The sequence below is a fragment of the Oreochromis niloticus genome, linkage group LG14, assembly GCF_001858045.2.
Source record: "Oreochromis niloticus isolate F11D_XX linkage group LG14, O_niloticus_UMD_NMBU, whole genome shotgun sequence".
Lineage (NCBI taxonomy): Eukaryota > Metazoa > Chordata > Actinopteri > Cichliformes > Cichlidae > Oreochromis > Oreochromis niloticus.
Genome location: NC_031979.2, coordinates 20,820,608 through 20,845,520, shown reverse-complemented (window position 1 = coordinate 20,845,520; position 24,913 = coordinate 20,820,608). Strand labels below are relative to the sequence as shown.

Genomic DNA, 24,913 nt, shown 5'->3' with positions numbered 1-24,913 from the left:
AACATATTTTTTTCCAGCAATACATCAATAAATTTAAACAGCAGTTGTCTGCAAGAAAGATCTGTTGAACAAAACAGGGAACAAATGTGGCCAGAGAAATGTACCTGTTCCTCTGCAGTACATCCCAGGATCGCACAGTAAACACTGCCATTCCTCAACCAGTCCTGATATGTTTCCATAGGTTCCAGATGGACAGGGATGTTGATATGCTGATCCACTGGGGCAATAAAACCCTCTCTCACATGGAAGTGGAAGAGTTGTTCCTGACAAGCAGATTTCAAATAGGAACATTTGCAATGATTTCTTAGAAAACTCACCCCAGTTAAAAGGTTACATCTGGACTCCAGCAGCTAAATGCTTTGTCGTTCCATCAGCTTTACCTTGCTCTTTACAATAGAAACCAGCAGGACACGTCTCGCAGCCGGCTTGACCTTGTCTGAACTGGTAGGTGCCAGGAAGGCAGGGTGTCTGTCTGGCGCTACCCTGAGGAAACCATTAGAATCATTTTATTAGATGTTATATGTAGAGAACAACATGTATCATCAGTTGTAATAATAGTGCAACAATATCAGTGGACAGAGTCACAGCACAGGGACTCGGATGAAACGCCAACCTGCTATAGTAATGCACTTGTCATGAAAAAATAACAGAGCTGAGGAGGAAGAGTTATGTAAAGACATCACATGCAATATTCATTGATGACTGACAGTAGCTTGAAGCCTGACACTACACGGCTGACCTTCTCACAGTAATGACCAACTGAGCAGGCATGTTGCTGTGGTCTTTCAGAGATCTGTCCCTCAGGACAGTAGTAGCCTTCTGCACAGGGGCCACTTGGCTCAGCCATTCCTTGCTGGTGACAGTATTGACCTGGAGGACACAGCTGGCAAGCCTCAACAGCGGATCCACCAAGGGAACCTGGTGGATAATGTGCAAATTGTAGTTAAACTGTTTGTCTATGAGTGACGGTAACGCATTTGTGTGCATAAGGGTGTGATAAATGAAGAAATCTGAATTTTAATGAAATGAAAAACATAAATTGATTAAGAAGACAAAACTGTTGCTCTGCACCCACGCGCACAGGGCATTTGCTCACTCAAAAGAAAAAGACTTTAAAAAAAATCACCATATCACTTTGTAATTAAAGCCTTAAATAGATTACAATGTTATTTCAATGCAAAGTGTATCCCAACTCCCTCATCAGTTTCTAATTCATAACCGTACAAAGGAGCTACAGCATATAATAATAGGATTCTAGTTGTCTGCCGCAAGACAAGAATACAATTACACGATTAAGCCACTTTGTGACTGCAATTATTCATAGGCGCCCAAGGGGGAAAAAATGCTTCAGTGGAAGTTTTCATATTTTTCCACATGACTGAGCTGCAAAGGTATACACCAGTTCAAACAAGGACGTCAGTGGGAAAACTGATGATGTTCAGAGCAAAGGGGATTAGGTTTTGTTTTTCTCAGTTTTACTATTTTGATTGAGTACTCATTCATCATCAATTCATGGCCTGGGTACAAGCCAGGGATTACTGATTTGTCCTCAGTTGCTTCTCCTTTTTGATGGAAGAGAAATCACAATGCACAAGCTTCTCTTTTGTTAATGAAATCAATAAATTTACAAAAAGAACAATGTATTTGTTAAATTATTCACAGATTACAGCTACATAACAAAACTGCAACAGCTCACTTTTTACAGTTCCCAGAGGGCAGGACAGAGGAAGCCGGGTTCCAAGGGGGCAATAGTGTCCTGTGGGACAAGGGTTGGCGTGGGGTTCAGAAGAGCCTCTAGGGCAGTAATATCCAGCTGCACAGGGTCCTGCCGGAGCCTCTAGACCAGTCTGGTTGCAGTAAGAACCAGCCTCACAGGAGTGAGGGTAAGCAGAGCCCATAGGACAATAGAAACCTGAAAAAAATCAGCCATACATTGTCCCTGAAATTATTCCAATTCAGCAAGAGAAAGTTTCCAATTAACTAAGTGCTCCCTCCAGGGACAGAGGATTTTCTCACACTCAAACTTTTATTCTCTGCTTTTTCTGTTTCACACAACTACCCTCACAGATTTTCCTTCACGTCTGAAGGAATGTTATTACTTGCAAATGTCTTCTTTTATGCTCGTATATCAACAGTGTTACTTTTATGTGCCTCACCACCCAGCCATCTGCAGCTCTTTATCACCCATTCTCTCTACTGTATTGTAAAGTCACCTTGTTATGTAAAGTGACGGGAGATGGAAATGGAGTCTATTTAAATAAAACCAAATGCCCTTGCTATTGGTTTAAGGTGGGGAATTTGAACCTTTCAGAGTGAGATTTATTTGGGGTTTTTCTGCTGCCACTAATGTTTTCTTAATGCGTTTATTTGACAAACTATATTTCTCTCCTTATTTATAGAGCAAGCCATTAAACACTAAAACTAAGCATTCATCATTCACACCACTTTAATGTGATTTAACATTTCAGCCATAATTTTCTGACCGAGTCGCTAAATAAACTGAGACTAAGCGGGAATCAAACCAAAGTACATCACACAAGCTGCACCGATCAGATGAAGTAAGTCGTGTGTCTTACCATTTTCAATAAATGAGGCTATCATGTCGTGAGCAATGAAGATAACCAAAGTACCACATTAAGTGCACAGGTTCACTGCCAGGATTTACCCACCCCTAGGGCATATATCTCCTCTGTAGGTGGAACACGCATAATGTGGCCTCTTGAGACTCGGCGGTGAGTCAGTCACAGTCTGATCTGAATCTTCCCGTGACACTGCTGCCGCTTTGATCCCACTAGCGTCTCTCCCTGTAACACAACATGGCAGATAAAGCATGAAAAATAGTTGAGTTATAATCTTTGTCTACCAGACAGGACGCCAAAGAGGAGCCTCCTTTTTCTCCCTCTACAATGCCTATTAAACAATTTTGTCAGGGGGGGACAATGTAACATTGTATGGCAATGATTAATTGCAGAATACTTAAGGTCAACCATGAAAAGCCACTGCCTTGTGGGATATTTATCACTACTTCTAAAGCTCTGCACTGTGGTAGACCAGTTTGAGTAAAGTGATGTACTGCCCTTTTAAACCAAGCATATGGTGTCTTTACAAACAGGAGAACGCTATATTTTATCAGAATTACCTGAGTTATTAAAGCAGGGCAGGTTTTGCATCCAGGTGGCGTTCGTCCTTATGGTGTAACCCTCTAGTATTTTAAGAAGACAGCTGGACAAAGATGAGTTAGCTCGAGGTGTGGGACTATCTGCACCTCCAGAACAGAAGAACCCCGCAAAACACAGACCTAACACAGAGAGGAATTAGAAAAGACTCTAAAGCAGCTGCTTATGAGACCCCAAAAAGTTGTTATGGGCAGAAATTCAGCAGACATGACTAATGGGAGCTGTACAACTCCTGAATCTGCACTTAGGGTACTTGAGGTAAAGCTGAATTATGAAATATTGTGGGTTTTATTCATTTTTTCCATAACTGCAAACTATTCAAAACCAATTTATAACAGTCTCATGACTGGTCTAATTCTCCACCTGTGGGCTGTGAGGCTCCAGGATTCAGGCAGTATTTCCCTGGGGGACAAGGACGGCATTGGGAGAGAGAGAGCGCGCCAAGCTCGGGAAGGAAGCTGCCAACAGGACAGGGTGTGGGAGACCCACTTCCCTGAGGGCAGAAATGTCCCATGGGACAAACATCTCCATAAGTCTGGGAGACAGGAGAAGGCTCAGTGGATCCCGGGGAACAAAAATGTCCTGTAGTAAACAATGTGGTTAGACAACTCACAGAGGACGCTGAAACATTTACAGTTTAAAACATTGTAGGAAAACAGAGTTATTGAGTGGAAGCCACAGCTTAACGTAGCGCAGGCATACAGCAAAGATATAGAAAATCCAATCTTTCACTTGTCTGACATGAATTCCCGAGGTGATTATGGGCTGTCAGACCTGGGCTGCAGGGTCCAGACGGCTCTGTCAGAGCGCTGCTGTTACAAAAAAAGCCAGAGGGGCAGGGGGAGCAGTCACTTAGGGACGTCCTGCCAGCTGATGGACTGACGTGGCCGATTGGACATGGAGATGGCACAGACGAACCTTTCAGACAGTAAAAACCTAGACAAGGTAGCATGTCTCATTTTATAATTAACATCAGTTTAAACATCATGTATTTGTCTCTTTATAACATTTTTTTTAACATATGTGTCATTTTTGCATTACCCGCTGGGCAGCTGTTACAAGCCGGCTGTCCAGGCGAGGACTGAAACGTGCCAGGAGTACAGCCAGTCGGCTCCGCGCTACCACGTGGGCACGCATAGCCAGGTGGGCACTGGTGACCTGCCAAGCATATAATGAAAAATCCAAACTGTCATTGTTTACAATGAAAACAAAATTTGAAAAAAACAGAAAATTATAGTGCTGCCATGACAGGTCCTCTTAATTTCTTTTATGTACCAATTATGCATGAAATAAGCACATCTGGTGTATTTTCCCAGGCTCAGTGTCCATGGAAACAAAGCAATGAAAAAGACAGTGGCTCTTATCAGTATTACCGCTGTACAACAATCCTGTGGGAGGAAAGGAGAGCAGAAAGCAGGCTCAGCAGCAGGTGCTTTGTCTTGACAGACATGAGCTTGTGGCTATTTATAGGTTCTGCCCCATTTCATGCTCAAATTAGCAAAACATCTTTACAATAAAAGGTAAAAAGGCAACAAAGAATCTCTAGGTGTACATGTAATATAACAGTAGAAGGATAGTTTATGGGAGGGATAAAAACCTCTCTAGTATATTTCGAGCATCTTTTACTATGTAGATTATTACAGAAGCAAGCCTCAAAGTAGAGCGTTACAGGTAAAATGACAGACACAACAGCTGATTCTAGTTAAACGCCAAATTTAAATGTGTCAAATGAAAACAATCTGGTTATTCTAGTTAAGACAACATATGTCGTCTCAAAAAATGAAGGGATGAGTTGAAAGTGAGCAAAAGAGATAAAGTTGGCCTATACTGTATGTGATCACATGCTACATGAAAGTGCAAAGACCACTGTTAAACCTGAGTTGACCCGCAGTGATGTGTACTCCACCTGGCTGATGTCCAGACGCTGATCCTGCTGGACAGAACCACCCAGGGGGACAGAGGAGGTCGGCAGAAGTCTGAGCCCATGAAGGGCAGTAAGAGCCTGGGTAACAAGCTTCACAGTCCGCCTCGGACTCAGCCGCAGACCTCGCAGAGAAGGTGCCTGAATGGAGGAAACAAATGATCATGGGAGTACATAGGCACAGACAAAGAAAGACAAAAATACAAAAGACACAGCTTGGAATAACTCATTTTTCACACTGAAGTAGAAAAAATGACAGTAGTAAAAATGTCAGTAGCAGGCTCCATTAATTCACCTGGTTAAGTAGCTAGCTGCTCATCATGACAGCTTTATTGGACTGCTGTTGAGTTTTATGACCTTCTCTAAAGTTCTGGATAAATAAGCCATTATACTTTACCTCTGAGAGCTTTATGTCATTGTATACTACCTTTGGAGACAGTGTAATAAAAACACTCATGTCTGAGTGTTTGTAAAACGCTATAGCTGATGCTGTTGATGAACATGTTCATCATAAAGCTTTATCACAAAACTTTCAGAGTAATAGAAATAATTTTGTCCTTATTTTTTCAGAGGTCTTTCTTGACTGTCTCTTCTTTTTTTACCTGGAGGACATGGGCTGGGCTTTGCACTCCCTCTAGGACAATAGTAGCCTTCAGGACACACATCTCCATGGAACTGACCCAGGGTTGATTCACCGGGAAGTGGGGATGGAGATAGGATATCTCCTGTAACTGAGACAATAGACCTTTATTGGATGTCATTACTCATTAGGTAAGTGAATGACCTAAAAGGCCAGAGCCATTTTCTGCAATCACAGAAAGAAAAATAATAAGAGATGTAGTAGGGACTGGTAAATGTTTTGTGAAGACCTTCTCAGCTATGCTGAGTCAAAGGGCATGAAAATGTTAAATAAAACCTGGAGTGCACTGAAAGAAAATTCTGCACAGAAAGATATTTTTCAAGCTGTGTCAGATGACCTTAACTCTTTTTTTGTTGTTGTATTTCAAATACCATTACTAAAAAAAAAAACTAGTTGTGCATGTTTTATGCATTTATCAACACTATGTAAAGGGCAAGAGGAAGAAAACTGTTACCTGTGGTATTACCCCAAGGCGTGGCAGATCTGGATCCTTCTCTGCAGTAGAAGCCGGGGTTACAAAGCCCAGATGGGAAGGAGAGGCCATCCTTGGCACAGAAGTGGCCAGGCAAACAAGGCTGACATGCTTCCAAAGAAACTGCCCCTGGCAAACCAAGTTCATACATTTATTATAAAATGGAAAAATAAAAATAAAAGTTAAACATTTCCACTCCACCCGGTAATTATCTTAGGAGACACTTAACACAGTTGGTAACTTAACCTACTCTAAATCAGGGTATTATGTTCCAGTGTCAAAAACACTGAGTAATTAGTCAGCATTACATGTCACCTTCTATGGAGCTGAAAGTGCCTGCAGGGCAGGGAATCATGTAGCTGGTACCCTGTGGGCAGTAGGACCCTGCAGAGCAGTGGCCTCCTGTTGGGTCATCCTCTGGTTGGGGAGAAACAGAACCCTGGATACACAGGTAACTAAGTGCAGAGAGATGATGAGGATAGAGGTAATTGCAAGGGGTATGAGGGATTAAGGAAGTAATAGATAACAGAAGGACAGACAGGAAGAGATGGAACATATAAGGAGATTTAATTTCAGAAGGGGGTGATATAAAAATATAGGAAACGAAAATTTCTTTGATAATCTGGCTGACCGCTTAATGAAGTGTGTGTTTAGTTTGCCTGTGTTTACCCAGCAGAGCAGACCCCAGTAGGAGCAGCCAATCCAGAGGAACTGCAGTATCTCCCTGGAGGGCAGAGCTCACAGTCTGACTTATTGGACAACCCCATCTGCCTGCTGAACGTGCCAGCTGGGCACGGGAATGCTACACCATCCTGCGTTCCTGTAGATAAATACGGATAATAACTACAGATTGCCCCTGAATACACATCACTGAACAGTTTGTAAAGACCCCTCTTATCTTGATTATGCTCTATAATGGTCATTTACATAATTAGAAAGCCATTTTGTGTTAGAGTCTTCTATTAATGTGCGCACAAAACAAGAGTAACACTATATTTAGTATTTGGCACTCATGTCACACATATCTTTATTTTATTAAGCAAATGATAACCTTGTACATTTCTCATGAATGTATTACAGCAGTGATACTAATCTTCACCTACCTGATGGGCAGTAATGTCCTTTAGGACACAGCATGGGAGTGTGAGTCCCTGACACATGCCCAGTGTCAACATCCACTAAGCCAGCACAGTAAAATCCTGCTGGACACTTAACACAGTCTGGCTGTAAAGAAAAAAATGATGCACAGTTTTCTACACATTACATACAAAATGATGACTAGACTAATATCAGCAGATGTTAGAAGTGGATGCCAGCCTCACAATAAATAAAAACCCACCTTCGGTTGATCATATATAGTTAGTTATTAACCTTATTCCAGATTTACTTTTTTAAATAGTTAGGGTAGGGGTACAAAACAGCATATCAAACCACATATGGCATATTACACTATCACAGTCATGACAGTTGTATAGTATGTGCACCTTGCCTATTAAAAATAAGCAACCAGTCATCCTCATGTTTCCCACCTGTCCTGGTAAATTTTGGTAGGTCCCTGGCAAGCAGGGTACCTGTCTATCAGAACCAGGTGGGCATTTGCTTCCAGGTGAGCAGGTTTTTGAATTGTTTTTTCCACCTGGACAATAAGAGCCAGCTGGGCACATATGAGAAGGGAAAGAGAGCCCTCTGGTGTCACACATGAAACCTGAAAACATAAGCAACACTGTTAAGCAGTTACAGACGTGATATGAAGGGATTATTACCCTATAATTCAAAGAACATAAGTGAAGCTTTATCTTCTTGAAAAAGATTTCCAACCTGGAGGACAATGCAGGCAGTCACTAAGATGACTGTTTCTGGTTTGGTTGCTGTAATGACCTGTTGGACAGGGAACTGGTGCTGATGAGCCCTGGGCACAGTAATGACCTTTCGGACATCTGTCACCTGTGACCCCACCATCCTCCGGTGTGGGTGACCAGGCCCCAGAGACACAGTAATACCCTGCGCCACACTGACCTGATGGAGCACCTTTCCCAGGATGTGCACAGAAAAAGCCTGGTTTGAGAAGAAATAATGTTGATATCAACTCGAAGGGAATATTACCACCAATAACACCAGGAAATTAAATGAATAATAATCACTGTATATAGTATCAGTTTTAATGGAGAGAGATAGAATATCAACCAAAAATCCAGAAAAAAACCCCTGCATTGCATAAAAGCTATAAAATGATGTGCATGATATTGAGTGAAATAGGCATTTCATCCTCAAGCAAAACATGACTTAATACTCGGTGGAGAAACTATTTTTGGTAAGAGGTTTCTTATCTTTGGTCGCCGGGTTTGCACATATCTCAGGAGAAATTTTGACCTTTACAGAAAATCTCTAAATCCTTTAGGTTTCTTGGCTGCTGTTACCTTGGTGGTATATTTTATATCACTGCTGGGTGACCCATCCACAAACCATCTTCAGTGTTATGGCTGAGAAAAGGAGGTTCTTGTGAAAAATGCTGTGGTACATGTCCCTGCGAAGTTGCCCTGTACCCTTAGAAGAACATGAACCTAAAGCATAATGTTTCCACTTCCATGCTTCACTATGGGGATGATGTTCTTTGTGTCATAGTCAGCATTTCTCTTCCTCCAAACACAGCAGTTTGAGTTGAGCCGAAGAGCTCAATGTAGGTTTCTTCTGACCTCAGCACTTTCTCCCTAAGCCTTCTCTGAAACATTTAGATCTTCACTGGCAAACATAAGATGGGCCTGTAAATGTGCCTTCTTGAGCAGGAGACACCGTAATATGTTACCAGTGTTGTTCTGGGTGATTGTGGTCCCAACTATCTTCTGATCATTAACACGCTCCTCTCGTGCAGTTTTGGTCTGATCCACCATCTTTCTCATGATCATCCTCACCCCATGAGGCAAGATCTTGCATGGACTCCAGACTGACGGGCATTTTATATATTTTTTTTTTCATTTCTGAAACAGTTATCACCTCCTCACGAAGCTTCTTGATGATGATCTTGTTGCCCATTCCAGCCTACATCTTGTCCCTGACCTCCTTTGACACCTCTTTGGTCTTACCCATGGTGGAGACATGGTGAGAGGATCAAATGGAAGAAACTGATTCAATAACAAGCTGAGATCAAGAGTTTCTGTTACTGATTGATTGATTGATTGATTGATTGATTGATTGATTGATTGATTGATTGATTGATTGATTGATTGATTGATTGATCTGTGACAGCCAGAATTCTGGCTGTGTTGTATGGAATCTAATATCTATTTCCCTCAATCATATGCAATTCATAATCTGGTTTATACAGTTTTCATACAAATACATTATACTTTTGTATAATGTATTTGTGTCTCTCTCCATTTAAATGAAACTACCATAACAATTATAGACTGTTTTACAGTCTATACATCTTATTTTAAGTGAGCAAAATCTAACTCAGCAGGGGATCAAATAATTATTTCCCCCACTGTGTCTATTCATTTTCTCCTTAATGACATGTTTAATAATAGCTGGTTTTTCATGTGGACTAATTTTAATATACAATGTTAAATTACACCCTGGGCCAACTACTTAACCTTTAATACAGTGACATTTAATTGCCATAAATGATGTGTGACCTGGAGGGCAGGGATGACAGTCCTGTGGTTTTGCCATCTGTGTGTGGGGATTGATAGTTCCAACTGGACAGGGGTACTGGTGTTTGGCCCAGGTCCCAGATGGACAGTAATGACCCACTGGACACTCATAACTCTCTGACAGAGAGCCATTAATTGTGCCAGGACAATAAAAGCTATGCAGACAAAAAGAGGATAGAATAATTTATCTTGTAGCAACAAAACTTGAATGTAATTGTGTATGCATGTATATACAGTATACAAGTCACTCATGCACTACTCTGTGTACAGTTACAGGTTTGGGGTATTTTTCTGTATCTGTTTACAGTCTCAAGTGACTGTGCAAGGCTGATAAGTGAGTTTACCCCTGAGGACAGGCACTGCAGCTGGCTTGGCCATCTTCTGTGCTGATGGTTCCCAAGGGGCAGTGCTGAGGAGCCACAGAGCCCTCAGAGCAGTAATAACCTGGTTGTGTGAAGACAAGAGTCATGAAATAGATGCACACTGAAGCACAAACTAAGACATGCACAATCCACAGGAGAGAGGCTTCGATTTCCAGTGTGAGTCGAGTAGCTGCTTATGTGTAACTCTATTATCATTTGAGAGTTTTGCTTACCTTTTCATTAAACTTGCTTATGTGAACTTTAAACCTCCCAATCCTTTCGCACTTCCAACAGTGTTAACGCTGCCTGATTAAATCATTCACACATTTCTTTTGTTTTGTTTTGTATATTTGTTTTTAATCTGCCCTGGTATATTTTATTTTGACCAGGTTCTGCAGGGTTTTTGAATAGTAAGCTACAGATGCAAGGGGATCTGATCACCTTTTGGGCACGGCCCTCCGTGGCTGTCTCTCAAAGGAGGTTCAGGACGCTCTGCACCCCCAGAGCAGAAGAAACCTTGCCAGCATTTTCCTGAAGGTGCCGAGAGCCCCGCAGCATCACAGTAGTAACCTGGGAGACATGGCTGACAGTCCTCCTGAGAGGAATAATGATAAAAACAAAGAGGGAGAGGGAATAGGGGAAGAGAAAGACAGCCGATAAGAAAAAGAAAAAAGTGCTTTGTTGCAATATTAATATTGAACTAAACATCGACTGGCTATTACAGTGAATGACAGAAAAAATCATGGAAGTTACTGTGTAAACAGTTTTTCACAATTGCTAAGATCCATTCCTTAAAACCTTAAAGACGTATCTCAAAATTGTAAACACAAAACCACACTGAAACAGTTCCACTTGTGCTCAAACCCACATAGTAGTTTTAAATCATCCACACAATCAAACAAAACAAAAACACTGCTCAGTATTCATTATGCACCAGAGCAAAATATTGAAAACACATTGTTCAGGACACGGAGTTCTCATGTCTCATGTTGTTTTTTAAGTCTTGCAAACTTTATGTGGCTAATTTATAAATGCATAAAAATGATTCAAATATTAAATAAAAGCCATAATGAACAAAATGCTGAGCTTCCTTTAAGATAAAACAGTAAAGAATCAAGACAGCAGATTATGGTGGCAGAGAGGATGTGCTAAGATTAGGTTTTTCACTTTGTTCTACATCCAATAATCACACAATGTATTCTATATGAAGTGTTACATATTGTGCTATTCGTCCTCTACTTTTGTTTCCATACATTGCTCGTATCAACCTTCAACTTACCTTTGCTCGCTGTATATTCTGAACAGGTTTACATGAGTTTCATCACATCTGTGCTGTAGTTGTCTTTTCAACTTCAGTGTGAATCACTGTGGACAATCTAGTTTGGTAATGTTTTTAGGTTTTACAAAATGAGATCAAAGTGTGTCTAAAAACGTGAAAACTGTTCAACGATTGATTGACTCAATAAACTGGATTTGGATATTGAGAATTTAGTTCAAAGAATAGGAGTCAGTGTGGAGGATTCAGTGAACCGGTGTATCTCTCAGGTCCTGTCTCGGGGCTTTGCCGGATTTTTCCCTTATTTTTTAGGGCATGAATTTTATCTGCTTTACTTTTTTAGGTCTGACACTTATTCCTTTGTCCTCCACTTGTTTTTCACGGACATACGGCACACCATGTCAAGATATGCCAGGTTTTCAGCTAATAGCGCTTTGGAAATCACCTTGTTGGTTCAAAAACACTATTTTATGTCTGCCATACTGTGTTATCTTTGGCATTTTTCATAGATTTCCTAAAGCAATGGGACAAATTATGTGTTTCCTGACAGGCTGCTAGTAACAAAGTGCCTAAAGATACAATTTAAAATGGGCTCCTTGCTAAGTTGACTGTTATGTGTAAACACAGCACTGTTTCAACTCTTGCCTTTTTTATGCTTGAATGATTCCAAAGTCCGTGAATTAACAAAAAGAAAAACATTCCTCTGAAAATGGTCTGGATGGAAAATGAGTGGGAAAAAAACTGACAATATCTAAACAAAAACTTTGAAAGGCCTTCAGAAATTTAGTAGAAAACCGCTGCTGAACAAATACAGGAAAGTGTCATTCCTTCAAAGCAAAACATACAGAAATGAGGGGTGATGTCAGATTTTAATTCTAAACTAAATAAATTAGCAACTTTTCAAAACGTCAAGTAAAGAAAAATGCGAATATTTCCACTGTTTCATCTTAGTTTTGATAGGAAAGACAGGACAGCCTTTGAGTGTAATAATTTCAGTATGTTAAGTTAAAGCTACCTCTGAGACTAATGTGGTCTGGTTAGAAAATGTTCCTCGTGGACACGGCAGAGGCTTAACCGTGGCCTGGGGACAGTAATGACCAGCAGGACATGGCCCTCCTTCTCCTGGTGAGAGACACAACATCAGCAATCAAATTTTGCCACATATAAGACAACACATAGTATTACCAGAATGTCATTTGCTTTATTGCAGTTCTTGCAGTTCTAAAGAAGCATGTTCACCTGCAGCCACTGAGAAAGGCTGTGGAGAGATGTTTCCATATGAGCAGTAATATCCTTTCTGACACACCCCAGTGACAGCTGTGCCATTTCTGGAAGAGCAGTAATGGCCGGCGTCACACTGCCTGCACTGCGAGACAGACGCATAGCCGGGGTCAGGACCATAAGTTCCCTCTGGACAGCTTCTCAAGTCAAATCCAGTTCCTTGGGGGCAGTAAAAGCCTGCAGGTCATAAAACAAACAAAGGGAAATTTGAAAATAAAGGATTAAGGATGAAAAAAGCATCAAATTTCTTTGCTGTTTTTGTTTTTAGCAGAATTTCTCTTGATAATTTAATTAAAATAGCTTACAGATGCCACTGTATTATAAGGACATCCAAAACAGCAAATCACAAACCTGCAGGACAAAGGTACAAAGAGCCAGACACACAATACCAGCCTGGCAGACAAGGTTCACACTGAGTAGCATGTGTAACAGCCACATATGTCCCTGGTTCACAGGGCACAGGTTGAACAGTTCCCTCAGGGCAGTAGTAACCCTCAGGACAGGGTGCCCCTGTATTTCCATCAGTGGGAGTAGATGTGACAGCTCCCTCTATGCAGTAATATCTGCAAAAGGAACAAGACAGCATGAAAATTCTGAAAAAAATGACATGTACATTATTTGCTTATTTTGTTGGTTTGTAAGAACTTTTCTATGTGTTGCTCTTTAATAACAAAGACGGTGATGATGTGATGGTTATTTCTTTAATCATCAGAATCTGGTGTACCCTGCACGACAGGACCCACTGGGTTTTGTAAGGCCAGCAGAGTTGCAATAAAACCCCCCAGGACAGGGTTTGCAATCCTCCTGGCTACGCAGTCCTGAGCTGTTTGACCAGCTCCCTTCAGGGCACGCTTCAGGACCTGTGGTGCCTGCAAAGATGGCACAAGCACAAAAACACATCTTGATTCCAAGAAACAGAAGATATGCAGGAATGACTGCCACAGTACAATAAAGACAGCAATTATTAAACGTAGCAAAAATATAATTTAAGAGACTGTACTCAAAATTCAGCTGCAACTAAATAACTGGCATGCACCCATTGTTGGGTCCAGAGTTGGGGAATTTAGGGCAAGATGTAGCTTTAGGGTAAACAAGAAGTTTACCTTACAGCTGCATTTTTAAGACATGTGTCAATGCCTCAAGTTGAAGAGAACAAGCACACAAATTAATTTAATGAGAACTATATCAAAAGTTGCAAGAAAACATGTTTTTGAACTTCCTTTAGCGCTCTAAATGCTAATTAGTGTGACTAAAACTTGGCAGCCATAGACTATAAAAGAGCAGAATGTTAATATCCTCACACAGTATAAATTTGGTTACATTAGCCTAAAAAGCAAGCTGCATCAGCACTGTGTTACAAAAAAAGTGATGTGTATCTTTGAAACTTGCATCATCATTACAGCAGCAACTGCGGGCGACTGCATGTTCGGGGAAGACGGATGAGGTACCTGAGGGGCAGTAGTGACCAGGTGGACACAGGGAACCTGAGAGTCCATCCAGTGGCCTGGGAGAGGAGGCACCCTTTCTGCACCAATAACCAGCATGGCATGGTCCTATGGGTAAAAGAATGTCACAACACATTTCATCGTACAGTCACATAAATGTATCTGCAGTCCTGCGGTACACACTAGACGCTGCACCTTCTGGGTTTTACAACTGGATCACCAAACTAGGTCACCAAGATTAGCTTTTGATATATGATTTTGACTTACATACCCCGGGCCAAATACAGTAAATCCAAAGCTATTTTCACTAAAGTTGAGAAAAAATGTTTATTTGCATTTTGGGTGAAGAGACACGTGGGACTTTGCAAAAGCCCTTCAAATAGCTTATCTAACAAGACATAATGAACAGCATGAGTTTTGTGGGATTTACTGTGAAGTATTTTCAGTAAGAGATACTACCAAGAAGAGGAGAAGAGAAGAGAAGAGAAGATGAAACACTTTCTTATCAACAGTTACATAAAGAAAAACAGAAAAAAATTACTGCACATACTCACAAACACACCCCACAAAAACAGAAAAATGTACAATTTTCAAAAACTAAGAACAAGCAAATCATTATTCACTGTACACAAGACACTGAAATGAAAATAATCAAAATCTGCCACCATTTTATAATGAGTCAATTCTATCTTGATACGTGCAGACACCACACCTTGAAAATAAGGTCAACATCTGTAGACCCTGTTCCTTTCATTTTGTTTCTCCTGGTTAGCCAGATTCCCATTTTTGCCTGACTTATGAGAAAGTTGGAAAGACAAATCTGCTTCCTCTGTGCTGATCTGTATTTGGGACCATAAATGAACCTGTCCATATCCAGCCAACCACTCTTCCAGTAATTTAAAGACAGAAACTTGGACATCCAACCCACAAATGTTGCAGGTACTCCTTAGCTTGAAAAAAAAAAAACCCTCTACTATTTGGTCTGTATGTGTTAAATGTCTGTCTGTGGCCACTGCCCCATGCACCACCCTTCACTGGAGAGCCACACTACATTTCTCTATGGAAGGTTTGTACATGGACCTCCAGTTGTCTCTAGGAGAAGAACCTGCTACACTGCAAAAACTCAAAATCTAACCAAGTATATTTGTCTTATTTCTAGTCAAAATATCTCATTACACTTAATATAAGACACATTCAGCTACAAAGTAACATTTCAGTGAGATTTAGGAACTTGTTTTTAAACAGTACATCATGAAACTGGAGAATTTTCACTTGTTCCACTGGCATTTTTCACTTATTTCAAGCAAAAAAAATCTTGTATTAAGTGAAAAAACAGAATGGGAAGCCACTCCCCTTACAAAGACACCCTTTGTGTATCACCCGTGTCAATATCTTTTTTTCAACCAAAATCTTTTCTGTTTACTGAGTTGCTTATACCCTACCATCCTAATTATTTTCAATACTGAGTTTATGAACATCAGACACAGTGATCCACGTTGATGGCACAAATAAAGGTGAAATGGCCACAAGCAAATCATCAAAACTGACGCCCCTTTCAACCAACAGGTGAACTAACTGTTCCTCATGGAGAAAGACAACCACGGCCTTGTTTATCTGAGAGCCGTAAGTAATGTTCTTGTGACCTACTGTTTCACCAACAGCTAGGAGAACCTGCTCCACAGTATACTGCTGGGGAGCCACAACACTGGCCCCTTTTATAACTGACAGAAGAGGTCAGGATATTAAGGAACAGCCAGTTAACTTAACCTTGTTCACTCTACATCAAACAATGAAAAAAACGTATCTTTCCTGTTAAACAACCAAAGGGTGTAAAGAAAATTTATCTGTAATGTCAGTCTAAACGTCCCAAAACCCATTCAGCAGCAGCTCCACGCACTCACCAACCACATTCACACTCAGTCACTCACACTCCCAGCATGCAGTGCAAGAAGGACAGGAGAAAAGACTTTCAGATTCTCACCTGCTGGCTCTGACAGTCCAACAGAAGGACAGTAACGTCCAGATGCACAAGGCATGCAGCCTGCTGGGCTGTCTGTATGCTCTCTTGGGTTAAAGGAGCCTATGGGGCAAGGGTATTGGTTGGGCAGAGCTGTACCTGGAGGACAGTAATGTCCCTTAGGGCAGGGCCTCAGCAAGGACATATTAGCTGCACCCAATCTTGAATCACAGTAGTAACCTTAAAGGAGAGATTTTTTTTTAAATTAACAATCAATGTGGGAAAAGGGGAAAAATTACACATTTATATTGGTGGCATTAGGGAAAAATTCAACAATCTTGCAAGCATTTAAAAAAAGCAATCAACTTCAATAAACACTTCTTCAACCACTTATGAAAAGGCTAAATAACAATGTTGAAAAAGTCAAAGGATTTATGTGTCCTACCTGCCTCACAGATAGCACAGGATGCCTGTTTGTCTCTATCCTGATAGGTTCCTGTTGGGCAGGGCTCTGGGGATGAACTACCCTCTAAGCAGAAGTGACCAGGAGGACATGGCAGAGCCATAGCCACAGTCTGACCAGGAGGACACCAGTATCCTATGGAGGTGTACAGGAATACAGTAGTGTAAAAAGGCAGGACACACGTGTTCATCGAACATGTGATCAAATTTATGAACTAACCCTCGCTGCAGAGTCCAGTTGGAGCCCTGAGGCCTGTTGTTCTGCAGAAGAAGCCTGATGTACAAGGCTGGCAGCCCTTCACACTGGTCAGGCCTGACACTGGGGAAAAAGTACCAGCAGGACAAAACTCTGGCTCTCCAGATCCCTCAACTGCAGAGTAAAATAAATGTAGTTTAGCCCACCATTCATTCCTTCTATTCATTCATCCTTTCTGAGTTCCAGTGCCTACACAGGGTTGAAGGGTGTTGGAAATTATAGCCATCCACCACGCAGAATGTATAAGGGAACACTCTACACAGGTCAACAAAACAACAGAAACATGCTGAGTCATACTTAAACCTGTGGGTAATTCAGGGTGTCCAATCCACCTGACTCATAGTTATAGCTACTTTGGCATCTCCAATGTACTTAATATGCATGCCAAGGAAGAATGCAGACATAGTGCCACTTTAGAAACTTGGCATTTAAGCCTTAGAAACAATTCAAAACGGTTTCCAACACATATCGAGTGTATACTGGGTGTTGGCAAATGTACGTAAACATAGTTTTCCCCATTAAACTCGTGTCTACAGTGTTAAAATTGCCGTTGACTCCGTGTATCGTACTTTCCTTATCACCAAGCCTTTTACTATGCACTTCGGCTTAAAAAGTTTGTTGGCAAGATGTCGATACAATCCTTCCAAGGAAGTAAAGCTGGGCTTACCACAGTATGTCCCAGGTGGACAGATGTTGCCTGTTTCTCCATCTGTTGGTCTGGCCTCAGTGGCTCCTCCTACACAATAATACCCAGGAGAGCAGGGGCCCATTGGCAGAGCTAAACCTTTTGAGCAAAATGAGTAAATTGGTCATTTTGATTGTGCACAGCCAAAAAAATATCATCTATAAGTTGGCTAGAGATTGGCATCCCCTCAAGTGGAATAACTAGAATATTTCAGAAACTTCCTGGAACTGAACTGTCCAATTTACTTATTTACTTTTTTAAATACATCATACAGCAATGAAATCACATGGCACAGATTTGTCATAACTGTAACATCGATATACATATCGAGGCAGAACACACAACACACAACCTATAGCTGCACAGGCCAAAAGGAGAGCCAAACCCATTCTGCACATTGTGTTTTTGTGCTAAAAGAAAAATGATTTCCTTGCTACTAAAATTGATCCTTAAACTTTCACTGATTCATCTACACAAGGCATTTTGTAGAAGCTATAGCAGAAGCTATATAGAAGCTAAGCTATAGCATAAGCTATATACTTCATTCTCAAAATTATTATTTATTGATAATATTATTTTTTATGACATAAATATTATTTTATTTCTTTTTCACAAATTTAGCTGAGAACCTATATGTAACAATATGCCTATTGTAGCCTAGTAAACAGTGTGTATGTGCACCTGAGACATTACAGAAGGTTCCAGGTGGGCAAGGTAGGGGCTCTGAGCTGCCTAAGGGGCAATAAAATCCTGCCTGGCAGCGCCCCCCTGTGGATGTAGCTGGACAAAGACAGTTGGCATTTGTATAATTGTCAAGGTCAAAGGGCTGGGAGTTCCACGCTGCAGAGACACAGAACCAACCTGAGAGGAACAAACAGCAAGAAACAAAGCAAGATATCACAAACTCTATGTGATATAGAAAAGTTCCTGCAGCTGACACGTCTAAGCATTAGTGAAATATGATTTTCTCAACGTATAAAAATATACATATACATATACTCAACAGATGGCGATACAGAGCAAGGTGGCAGAGGTGAGACACTGTTAGGAAAAGTCTTAATAAACCAGTTTGTCAGGCTTCCACATCAGTCTGTGACTTGTGTGCATTATGTGTCTGACGTGTTGAGCCAAGTTCATTTGCATCTTTGCACATAAATAAATAATACACAGAGAATTATTTAAAAGCCGTTGTTGTTGCTGAAGTGTGACTGGTGTTGAGCTGTGATGTTTCGTGTTTCATGTGCACGCTTTGTTCCCTACTCTAAAATCTTCCAGACTGTTTTTCTGGGCCCCGGAGACACGTACGCTGGCACAGAGGACAAAGTCCTGACACTGAGAAACTAGGCTGCAAGCCGTGATTGTATCTGTGGAACAAATGAACAAAGACAATGTTACTGACCAGCTTTGCATTTTCCAGACACTTTGGTCAGCCTTTCCTTCTCACAGTAGTGTCCTGGAGGACAAGGCAGGCAGCTGTCCAGACTCTGCGTCATGGGCTCTGGGTTGTAATATCCACGTGGACAGGGAAACTGGGTGGCATGCTTAGTTCCTACACATGTAATGCAATTAGATATAAACAAGTGCCATGTGTGCAACTTCTTGTTGTTAAAGCTGTGGACAATAGCTTACTGAAGCTGAAACCAGCTTTCAGTTCAATACAAAGCTCACACTCTGTTCTTTTCAGACTAAGCTGAACTTTCACTAATCATTCATTCTAATAAAGAATCATAACCATGACCACAGTTTTGGGGTGATTGTACCGTCAGGGCAGTAGAATCCAGGTGGACAGGGAAACTTGGTAAAATTGGCGGTCCTTTCTGGACAGTAGTATCCAGCAGGGCAGCGGGAACACACTGACTGGCCTGTGAGGTTGTTGTAAGTTCCAGCAGGGCAGGGCAATGGGCTAGCATTACCCTCAGGGCAGTAATGAGCAGTTGGGCAAAGCCCTCCTTTTGCGCCTGGAGAGGAAAAACCAATTAGATGTGGAAATTTACTGAAATTATGGCTGCTAAGCCCTTAATGTGATAAATCTCGTGATAACGCATGATTAATTCAGTAATTGCTCATTCAACAAAACACCCTCACACATTCTAGTTTCCTGTATTTATCAGCATCTGTTTCTCTTCTCTCTAAAGCCTATTCATAACATTTATATTCACACATTATACATTAGCTCTGCTTTACATGAGTTTTAATTCATGTAAGAAATTACATTAATTAATTATTGCTGGGTTGACATGGAATTGTGTAAGCTGAATGAAGAAAACCTGTGCTTGTTGTGTCTCCCCCTGGACAGTAGAATCCAGTCTGACACGGACCAGATGGACGAGTGAGACCTGCAGTGCCACAGAACTGACCCGCTGGACATGGACTACAGCCAGAGGTGTCCACCAGATGAAGACTGCAATCATACAAATGTAAACACAAATGCGCATAAACATTTACAGGTCCATGGTATAATAATGTGTGTAATATTTTGACCAACACACCTAGTAGAGTAGGTCCCTGGTGGACAAGGCATAGGCAGACTGGTGCCCTCGGGACAGTAACTTCCCTTCGGGCATGCTCCTCCTACTCCTGTGCTGAAGTTGCCATCGGGGTTCTGAAAGTTCACGCCTGGAGATGTTGCACATTTTGGTCACATTTTAGCTGTGAAAGTCAGTTTAACAGCACAAAGGCACTGAACATGCTGTATAATAGATTAGGTGTACCAGCTATGCAGTAGTAACCGGCCTGACAAGGCCCAGAGGGTTCAAACAGGCCCCAATCCTCACAATAGAAGCCTGTAATTGAAGCAGAGAAAAGAAAACTTCACTGCAGTGGTAATAATTAGAAGTATTTATTAAATCACGTTATAAATTACTCCTTGTTTGGTTGATTAAATGTGGTAAGTCATTCTGCCATTATCTCTTAATTATAGCAATTAGCTTTAAAAACCCCAGTACATAAATGACAAGTTAATATATTAAAATCTAACCACTGTATCCACAGATTCCCAGTATCATTCAGGCAGTTAAAAAAAAAAGCATGTTACAATACTCTCACCTGCTGGACAAAGGAGGCACTGCTCCACTTGACTGAGACCAAACTGAGGACTGTATGTACCAGGTGGGCAGGGTAGTATACCTTCAACACCACCACCAAGACAATAGTGTCCTGCTGGGCACGGCTGGACACCTTCTCCAGATAGACAGTATGTTCCTGAGGGGCAGTCTTCGCACATTTCTGCCCCTTTAACCAAAACAGAATCATTTAATAGTGAAGTGACATCTGCATTTAAAATTACATATATGATTAATTTGTGTTTAATTATATTCTTATACCTGTTGTGTTTGAGTAAGTCCCATCAGGGCAGAGAAGAGGAGATGCTGCGCCCATTGGACAATAATGTCCAAGTGGACAAATGTCACCTGTCACACCATCAGAGGGCGCTGAAACCACTGCCCCTCCAGAACAATAATATCCTATAAATCAGAAGATGCAAAAGTTTAGTGACTTCTCAAACACTGGAGAGCATTTCATCCAATCAGTTTCTGTTTTTCTGCTTATTTTAGTAATAAACAGACATTATCTATTGGTGTAGAGTAAGGCAATGACAGATATACACAGATCACATCAGGCACTGCTGGCACTTCATTACCTATATCACAAATTCCAGAAGGCTGGCTGAGTCCAGTACTGTTACAGTAGAGTCCTGGGGGGCAGGGTAAACAAGAGGACCAGGTTTGGGCTCCCACTGTGTTACTCCAGGTTCCCACAGGACATGGGTGCTGCTGTGGGTACTTGGTTCCTTGTGGACAGATGTAGCCTGCAGGACAGACACCGCCAGACGCCACAGCCACCTGTGAGAGTGATGGGGTGATGATAAGGTGACTGAGAGCAATTAATCGGCAACAATTTTTTAAATAGTCCTTAATGATAGTAAATATCTTTGGGTTTTTTACTGTTGAGCCAAAGAAGCAGTTTGAAGAAATTAGCTTTGGAATACAAAGAAGTTTGATCACTCTGACTGTTCTAGTCAGAAGTTTAAAAGTTAAAGCTGTGGGCTGTTCGAGTTGGAAGCTGTCATTAATTTCCTACGCACTATCAGCAGCCTATCCAAAAAGCACTTGGGTTATTTATTTAACTAATGCAATTCAAACTAAACAGGCCTTTAGATTCATATTCATATCAAATTAAAATAGCAGTCAAAGTGTGTGGAAAATGAATAGCTGCCATCATATCAACTGCACGACACTAAAGCAGACATGTTCAACTTAAAAAGCAGGACATTTCCACCTCTTTAATTGCCTTCTGTTTTTCCTTTTCTGTCCTCCTTCCCCCGCTCATATACTGCACCATGCTGACAAATTGCTTCACTTGAGCAAAAGTGAATTATAAGCATAGCTCATCAACAAGCCCGTAGAAAGCAAAATGTCGAATGTTTCGCCATGTGAAACTCTTCGGAAATCGATGTGGTAAATATAAAGACATTTGAGACCAGTGTCCGAAAATGTGAGACCGTAAAGCAATAAAAGCATGAATGCATACATAACAATAAATATATGATATAATATTTCAGTACCTGTAAAATAAGGAAACTGTCATTCTTAATGTTTTCACAAATACAGCTACTGTCCCAAAAACAAATAACTCATTCTGAGATGAGCCCCTACTTAAAATGCCTTTATAGAATTACACTTTTCTTTTAATCTCAAACAAAAAAAAAGCATCAGATCCTTTTCAAATAAGATGATATTACCACATAGTAAATAAAGTTATTATTCATTAAATCTTACTGGTGAGGCAGTGGAAGCTCCAGAGGTGCAGTAGTGTCCTGGGTCACAGAGACCCTGAGGTTCAGAAAGACCACTTCTGCCACAGAACAAGCCTGCGTCACATGACCGGCAATGCTGCACAGCATCACCACCAGGCTGGTCAGAGTAAGAGCCCTGAATAATCACATGGAATCATTTTTAATAGGGTAGGATTTATGGGAGGTAATTCAAAATCATGAAGACAGAGTGAAGACGTAAAATGTGCAGCGAACACTGACACTCTACAATGACACACCCACAATTTCACACCACATGAGAACATGAAGGTACTCACTGAAGGACATGGGTGAGCAACAGAGGATCTTAGAGGACAGTAGTGTCCTGTGGGACACAGAGGTGGCTGGGACAAGCCTGTGTGGTTACACAATCTGCCTCCCTGACACTCCAAACATGACTGTGCACCCCGACGCTGCCGAGCACAGACAAAAGAAATAACCCTCAATATACCATCAGCCTATCATCTAATCATAAAAAAATACAGGCTCAGTGTAGCAGCACTTGGCATGTATCCTACCGGCTGAAAATAACCAAGAGGACATGGTTCTGCCCTGGCTGCCCCTTTCGAAGTGTAATGCCCTTCCTCTGCTTCATTCTGAACAGGTGACGCTGAGCCACCAGTGCAGTAAAAACCAGGAAAACAAGGAGCTGATGGTGACGTGTTGTTGGAACCTGCACAATAAAAACTGACAGGGAGAGAAACACACTGGCTCATGGAATAGCGGCTTCAGCTGTACATAGTCCTCCAAAACAAATCGATAGGATTACCCTGGCGGACAGCTAGTACACTCCTCAGGTCTGCTGAGGCCAGTGCTGTTGCTGAAAGTGCCAGAAGGACAGGGAAGAGGAGAGGGCGAGGCTAAAGGACAGTAACTTCCTGCCGGACACAGACCTCCAGTTGGTCCATCGAGAGGAGTCTGGCAATAAGAGTGAAGAGAGGCCAAAAACTTACTGCAGCATAATGAAATCCTACAACATAAAGTTGTATGTTATGTGTTGTATTTGTATTTGTTGATCCAAAAAAGTAAAGAAAATTATTGGTAAAACCCTGAATAAATACTGAATAAATGACTGTAATAACATTTGCATACAGCAGACTTAGCTCCCTCTCTGCAGTAGAAACGCTCTCTGCAGGTTCCAGAGGGCTCTGAAAGTCCCACTCCAGTGCAATACTGGCCTCCGCCACAAGGGGTGCATTCAGACCTATCACTGAGAGCAGAGCGAGAACTGTAGGTTCCTTCAGGACAAGGTTCGGGAGCAGAAGTGCCGTCTGGACAGTAAAACCCCTGAGGGGCCCAGAGGGGAAAAAAGAGCCATTTGTGCCTCTGGTGTATTTTACATAAACAGATGCAAGCACACTTAAAAACTGTCTCACCCATACAGCAAAGCAGTTTTTCAAAAGTCTGGATATTCTTACTTGTGGACATACTGAAGGAGTGTGAGTTCCTGGGCTGCTGCAGTAATGCCTGGATGGACACAAAATACATGCCTCTCCACTGTGACCAAGTGTGTTGTTTCTGTATTTGCCAACTTGGCAGGGGTAGGTGAAGGGGTAACCGGTCCCAGCGGGGCAATAGTGGCCATCAGGACACTCCTCTGTCTTAATATAGGACAACATAATAGTGGTTATGTTACTTGCTTTGAACATGCAGTCTTCATCTACAATCACTATTAAATAGAAACTTGTGAACAGTATTAACAAACTGACTATAATTGTTCATCGTAATGCTGTCTTTCTGATCATAAAGGGTCTTACAGGTCTGGTAATAGGCTGCTCCTTAGGTTGTTGGGAGTAACAATACTTGCCCTCAGGACACTGGATACACTCACTGGCATCACGCAGGCCAGGAAATTCACTGTAGGTGCCATTGGGGCAAGGAATGGGATTGGGATCCTGTGAGTGAAGACTAAATGTAGTTTAAGAGGTCAAATGTGTCCAAATATTAAAACACTTTAATTTTTTTAAAAAAAGTCTCTCCTGTATTTATCAGTCTGTAACTCACAATGCCTCCTCCGGGGCAGAAGAAACCTCGAGGACAGAGGGTGGCTGATCGCTGGGGGTCTCTGGCCAAACCCTGAGAGCAGAGAAAACCTGGAGGGCACACCATGACACTTAGCATGGCTTCCTCACTAGTGGTCTCATTACTGCAGTAGTGGCCCTGCAGGCATGGAGAACACTCTGCAGAGCCCTCATCCTACACACAAGAGAACGTGAAGAAAGAAAGCTGAAGTTAAAGATATCAACCAGTATGGGGGAGGGATACAGCAAAATAGAGATTGAAAACGCAAAGGAGAGGGGGATCTAATTTGGAAGATGCTGGAAAAACACTGACACTGCTTCAATATTGCGAGCAAAATATTGATTTATGAAAGAAATTGACTTCAAAAACTCCTCTACCTGACATTTACTGATATACGTTACTAAGTGAGCAATGCAAGACGATATCATGTGGGTGGGAAATCTAAAAATAGGACAATCAAAACAGCTACTGAAGGATGAGAATACAAAGACTTTA

General features: G+C 41.5%; 2 protein-coding genes across 2 annotated transcripts in view; both read right to left on the bottom strand.

Moving 5' to 3' along the window:
- The window catches only part of LOC100697272 (zonadhesin), a 28,863-nt gene extending 24,764 nt beyond the window's left edge, over positions 1-4,099 (bottom strand). The window contains exons 1-8 of the mRNA XM_025897825.1: positions 3,951-4,099; positions 3,540-3,758; positions 3,140-3,298; positions 2,670-2,804; positions 1,697-1,912; positions 740-918; positions 381-483; positions 105-263 (exon numbers count right to left, since the gene is read on the bottom strand). Of these exons, the coding sequence (XP_025753610.1) occupies positions 105-263; positions 381-483; positions 740-918; positions 1,697-1,912; positions 2,670-2,804; positions 3,140-3,298; positions 3,540-3,690 (1,102 nt within the window). The 5' untranslated portion in view covers positions 3,691-3,758; positions 3,951-4,099. The remainder of the gene's footprint in view (positions 1-104; positions 264-380; positions 484-739; positions 919-1,696; positions 1,913-2,669; positions 2,805-3,139; positions 3,299-3,539; positions 3,759-3,950) is intronic.
- A 103-nt stretch (positions 4,100-4,202) lies between these two features.
- LOC109204914 (multiple epidermal growth factor-like domains protein 6) lies at positions 4,203-23,017 on the bottom strand. The gene is made up of 33 exons (XM_025898363.1): positions 22,915-23,017; positions 22,675-22,809; positions 22,362-22,514; positions 21,224-21,425; positions 20,907-21,047; positions 20,629-20,814; positions 20,295-20,366; positions 20,073-20,199; positions 19,851-19,984; positions 19,344-19,541; positions 18,983-19,132; positions 18,265-18,444; positions 17,566-17,682; positions 16,863-17,012; positions 16,626-16,778; positions 16,205-16,420; positions 14,227-14,331; positions 13,503-13,647; positions 13,130-13,341; positions 12,737-12,955; positions 12,513-12,619; positions 10,663-10,816; positions 10,204-10,303; positions 9,842-10,014; positions 8,028-8,264; positions 7,739-7,914; positions 7,313-7,433; positions 6,879-7,029; positions 6,525-6,664; positions 6,192-6,338; positions 5,700-5,842; positions 5,083-5,238; positions 4,203-4,334 (listed from the first exon to the last, which is right to left on the bottom strand). The coding sequence occupies exons 5-33, from the start codon at positions 20,959-20,961 to the stop codon at positions 4,203-4,205; spliced, it is 4,356 nt and encodes a 1,451-aa protein (XP_025754148.1). The 5' UTR covers positions 20,962-21,047; positions 21,224-21,425; positions 22,362-22,514; positions 22,675-22,809; positions 22,915-23,017.
- Positions 23,018-24,913: the final 1,896 nt, after the last annotated feature.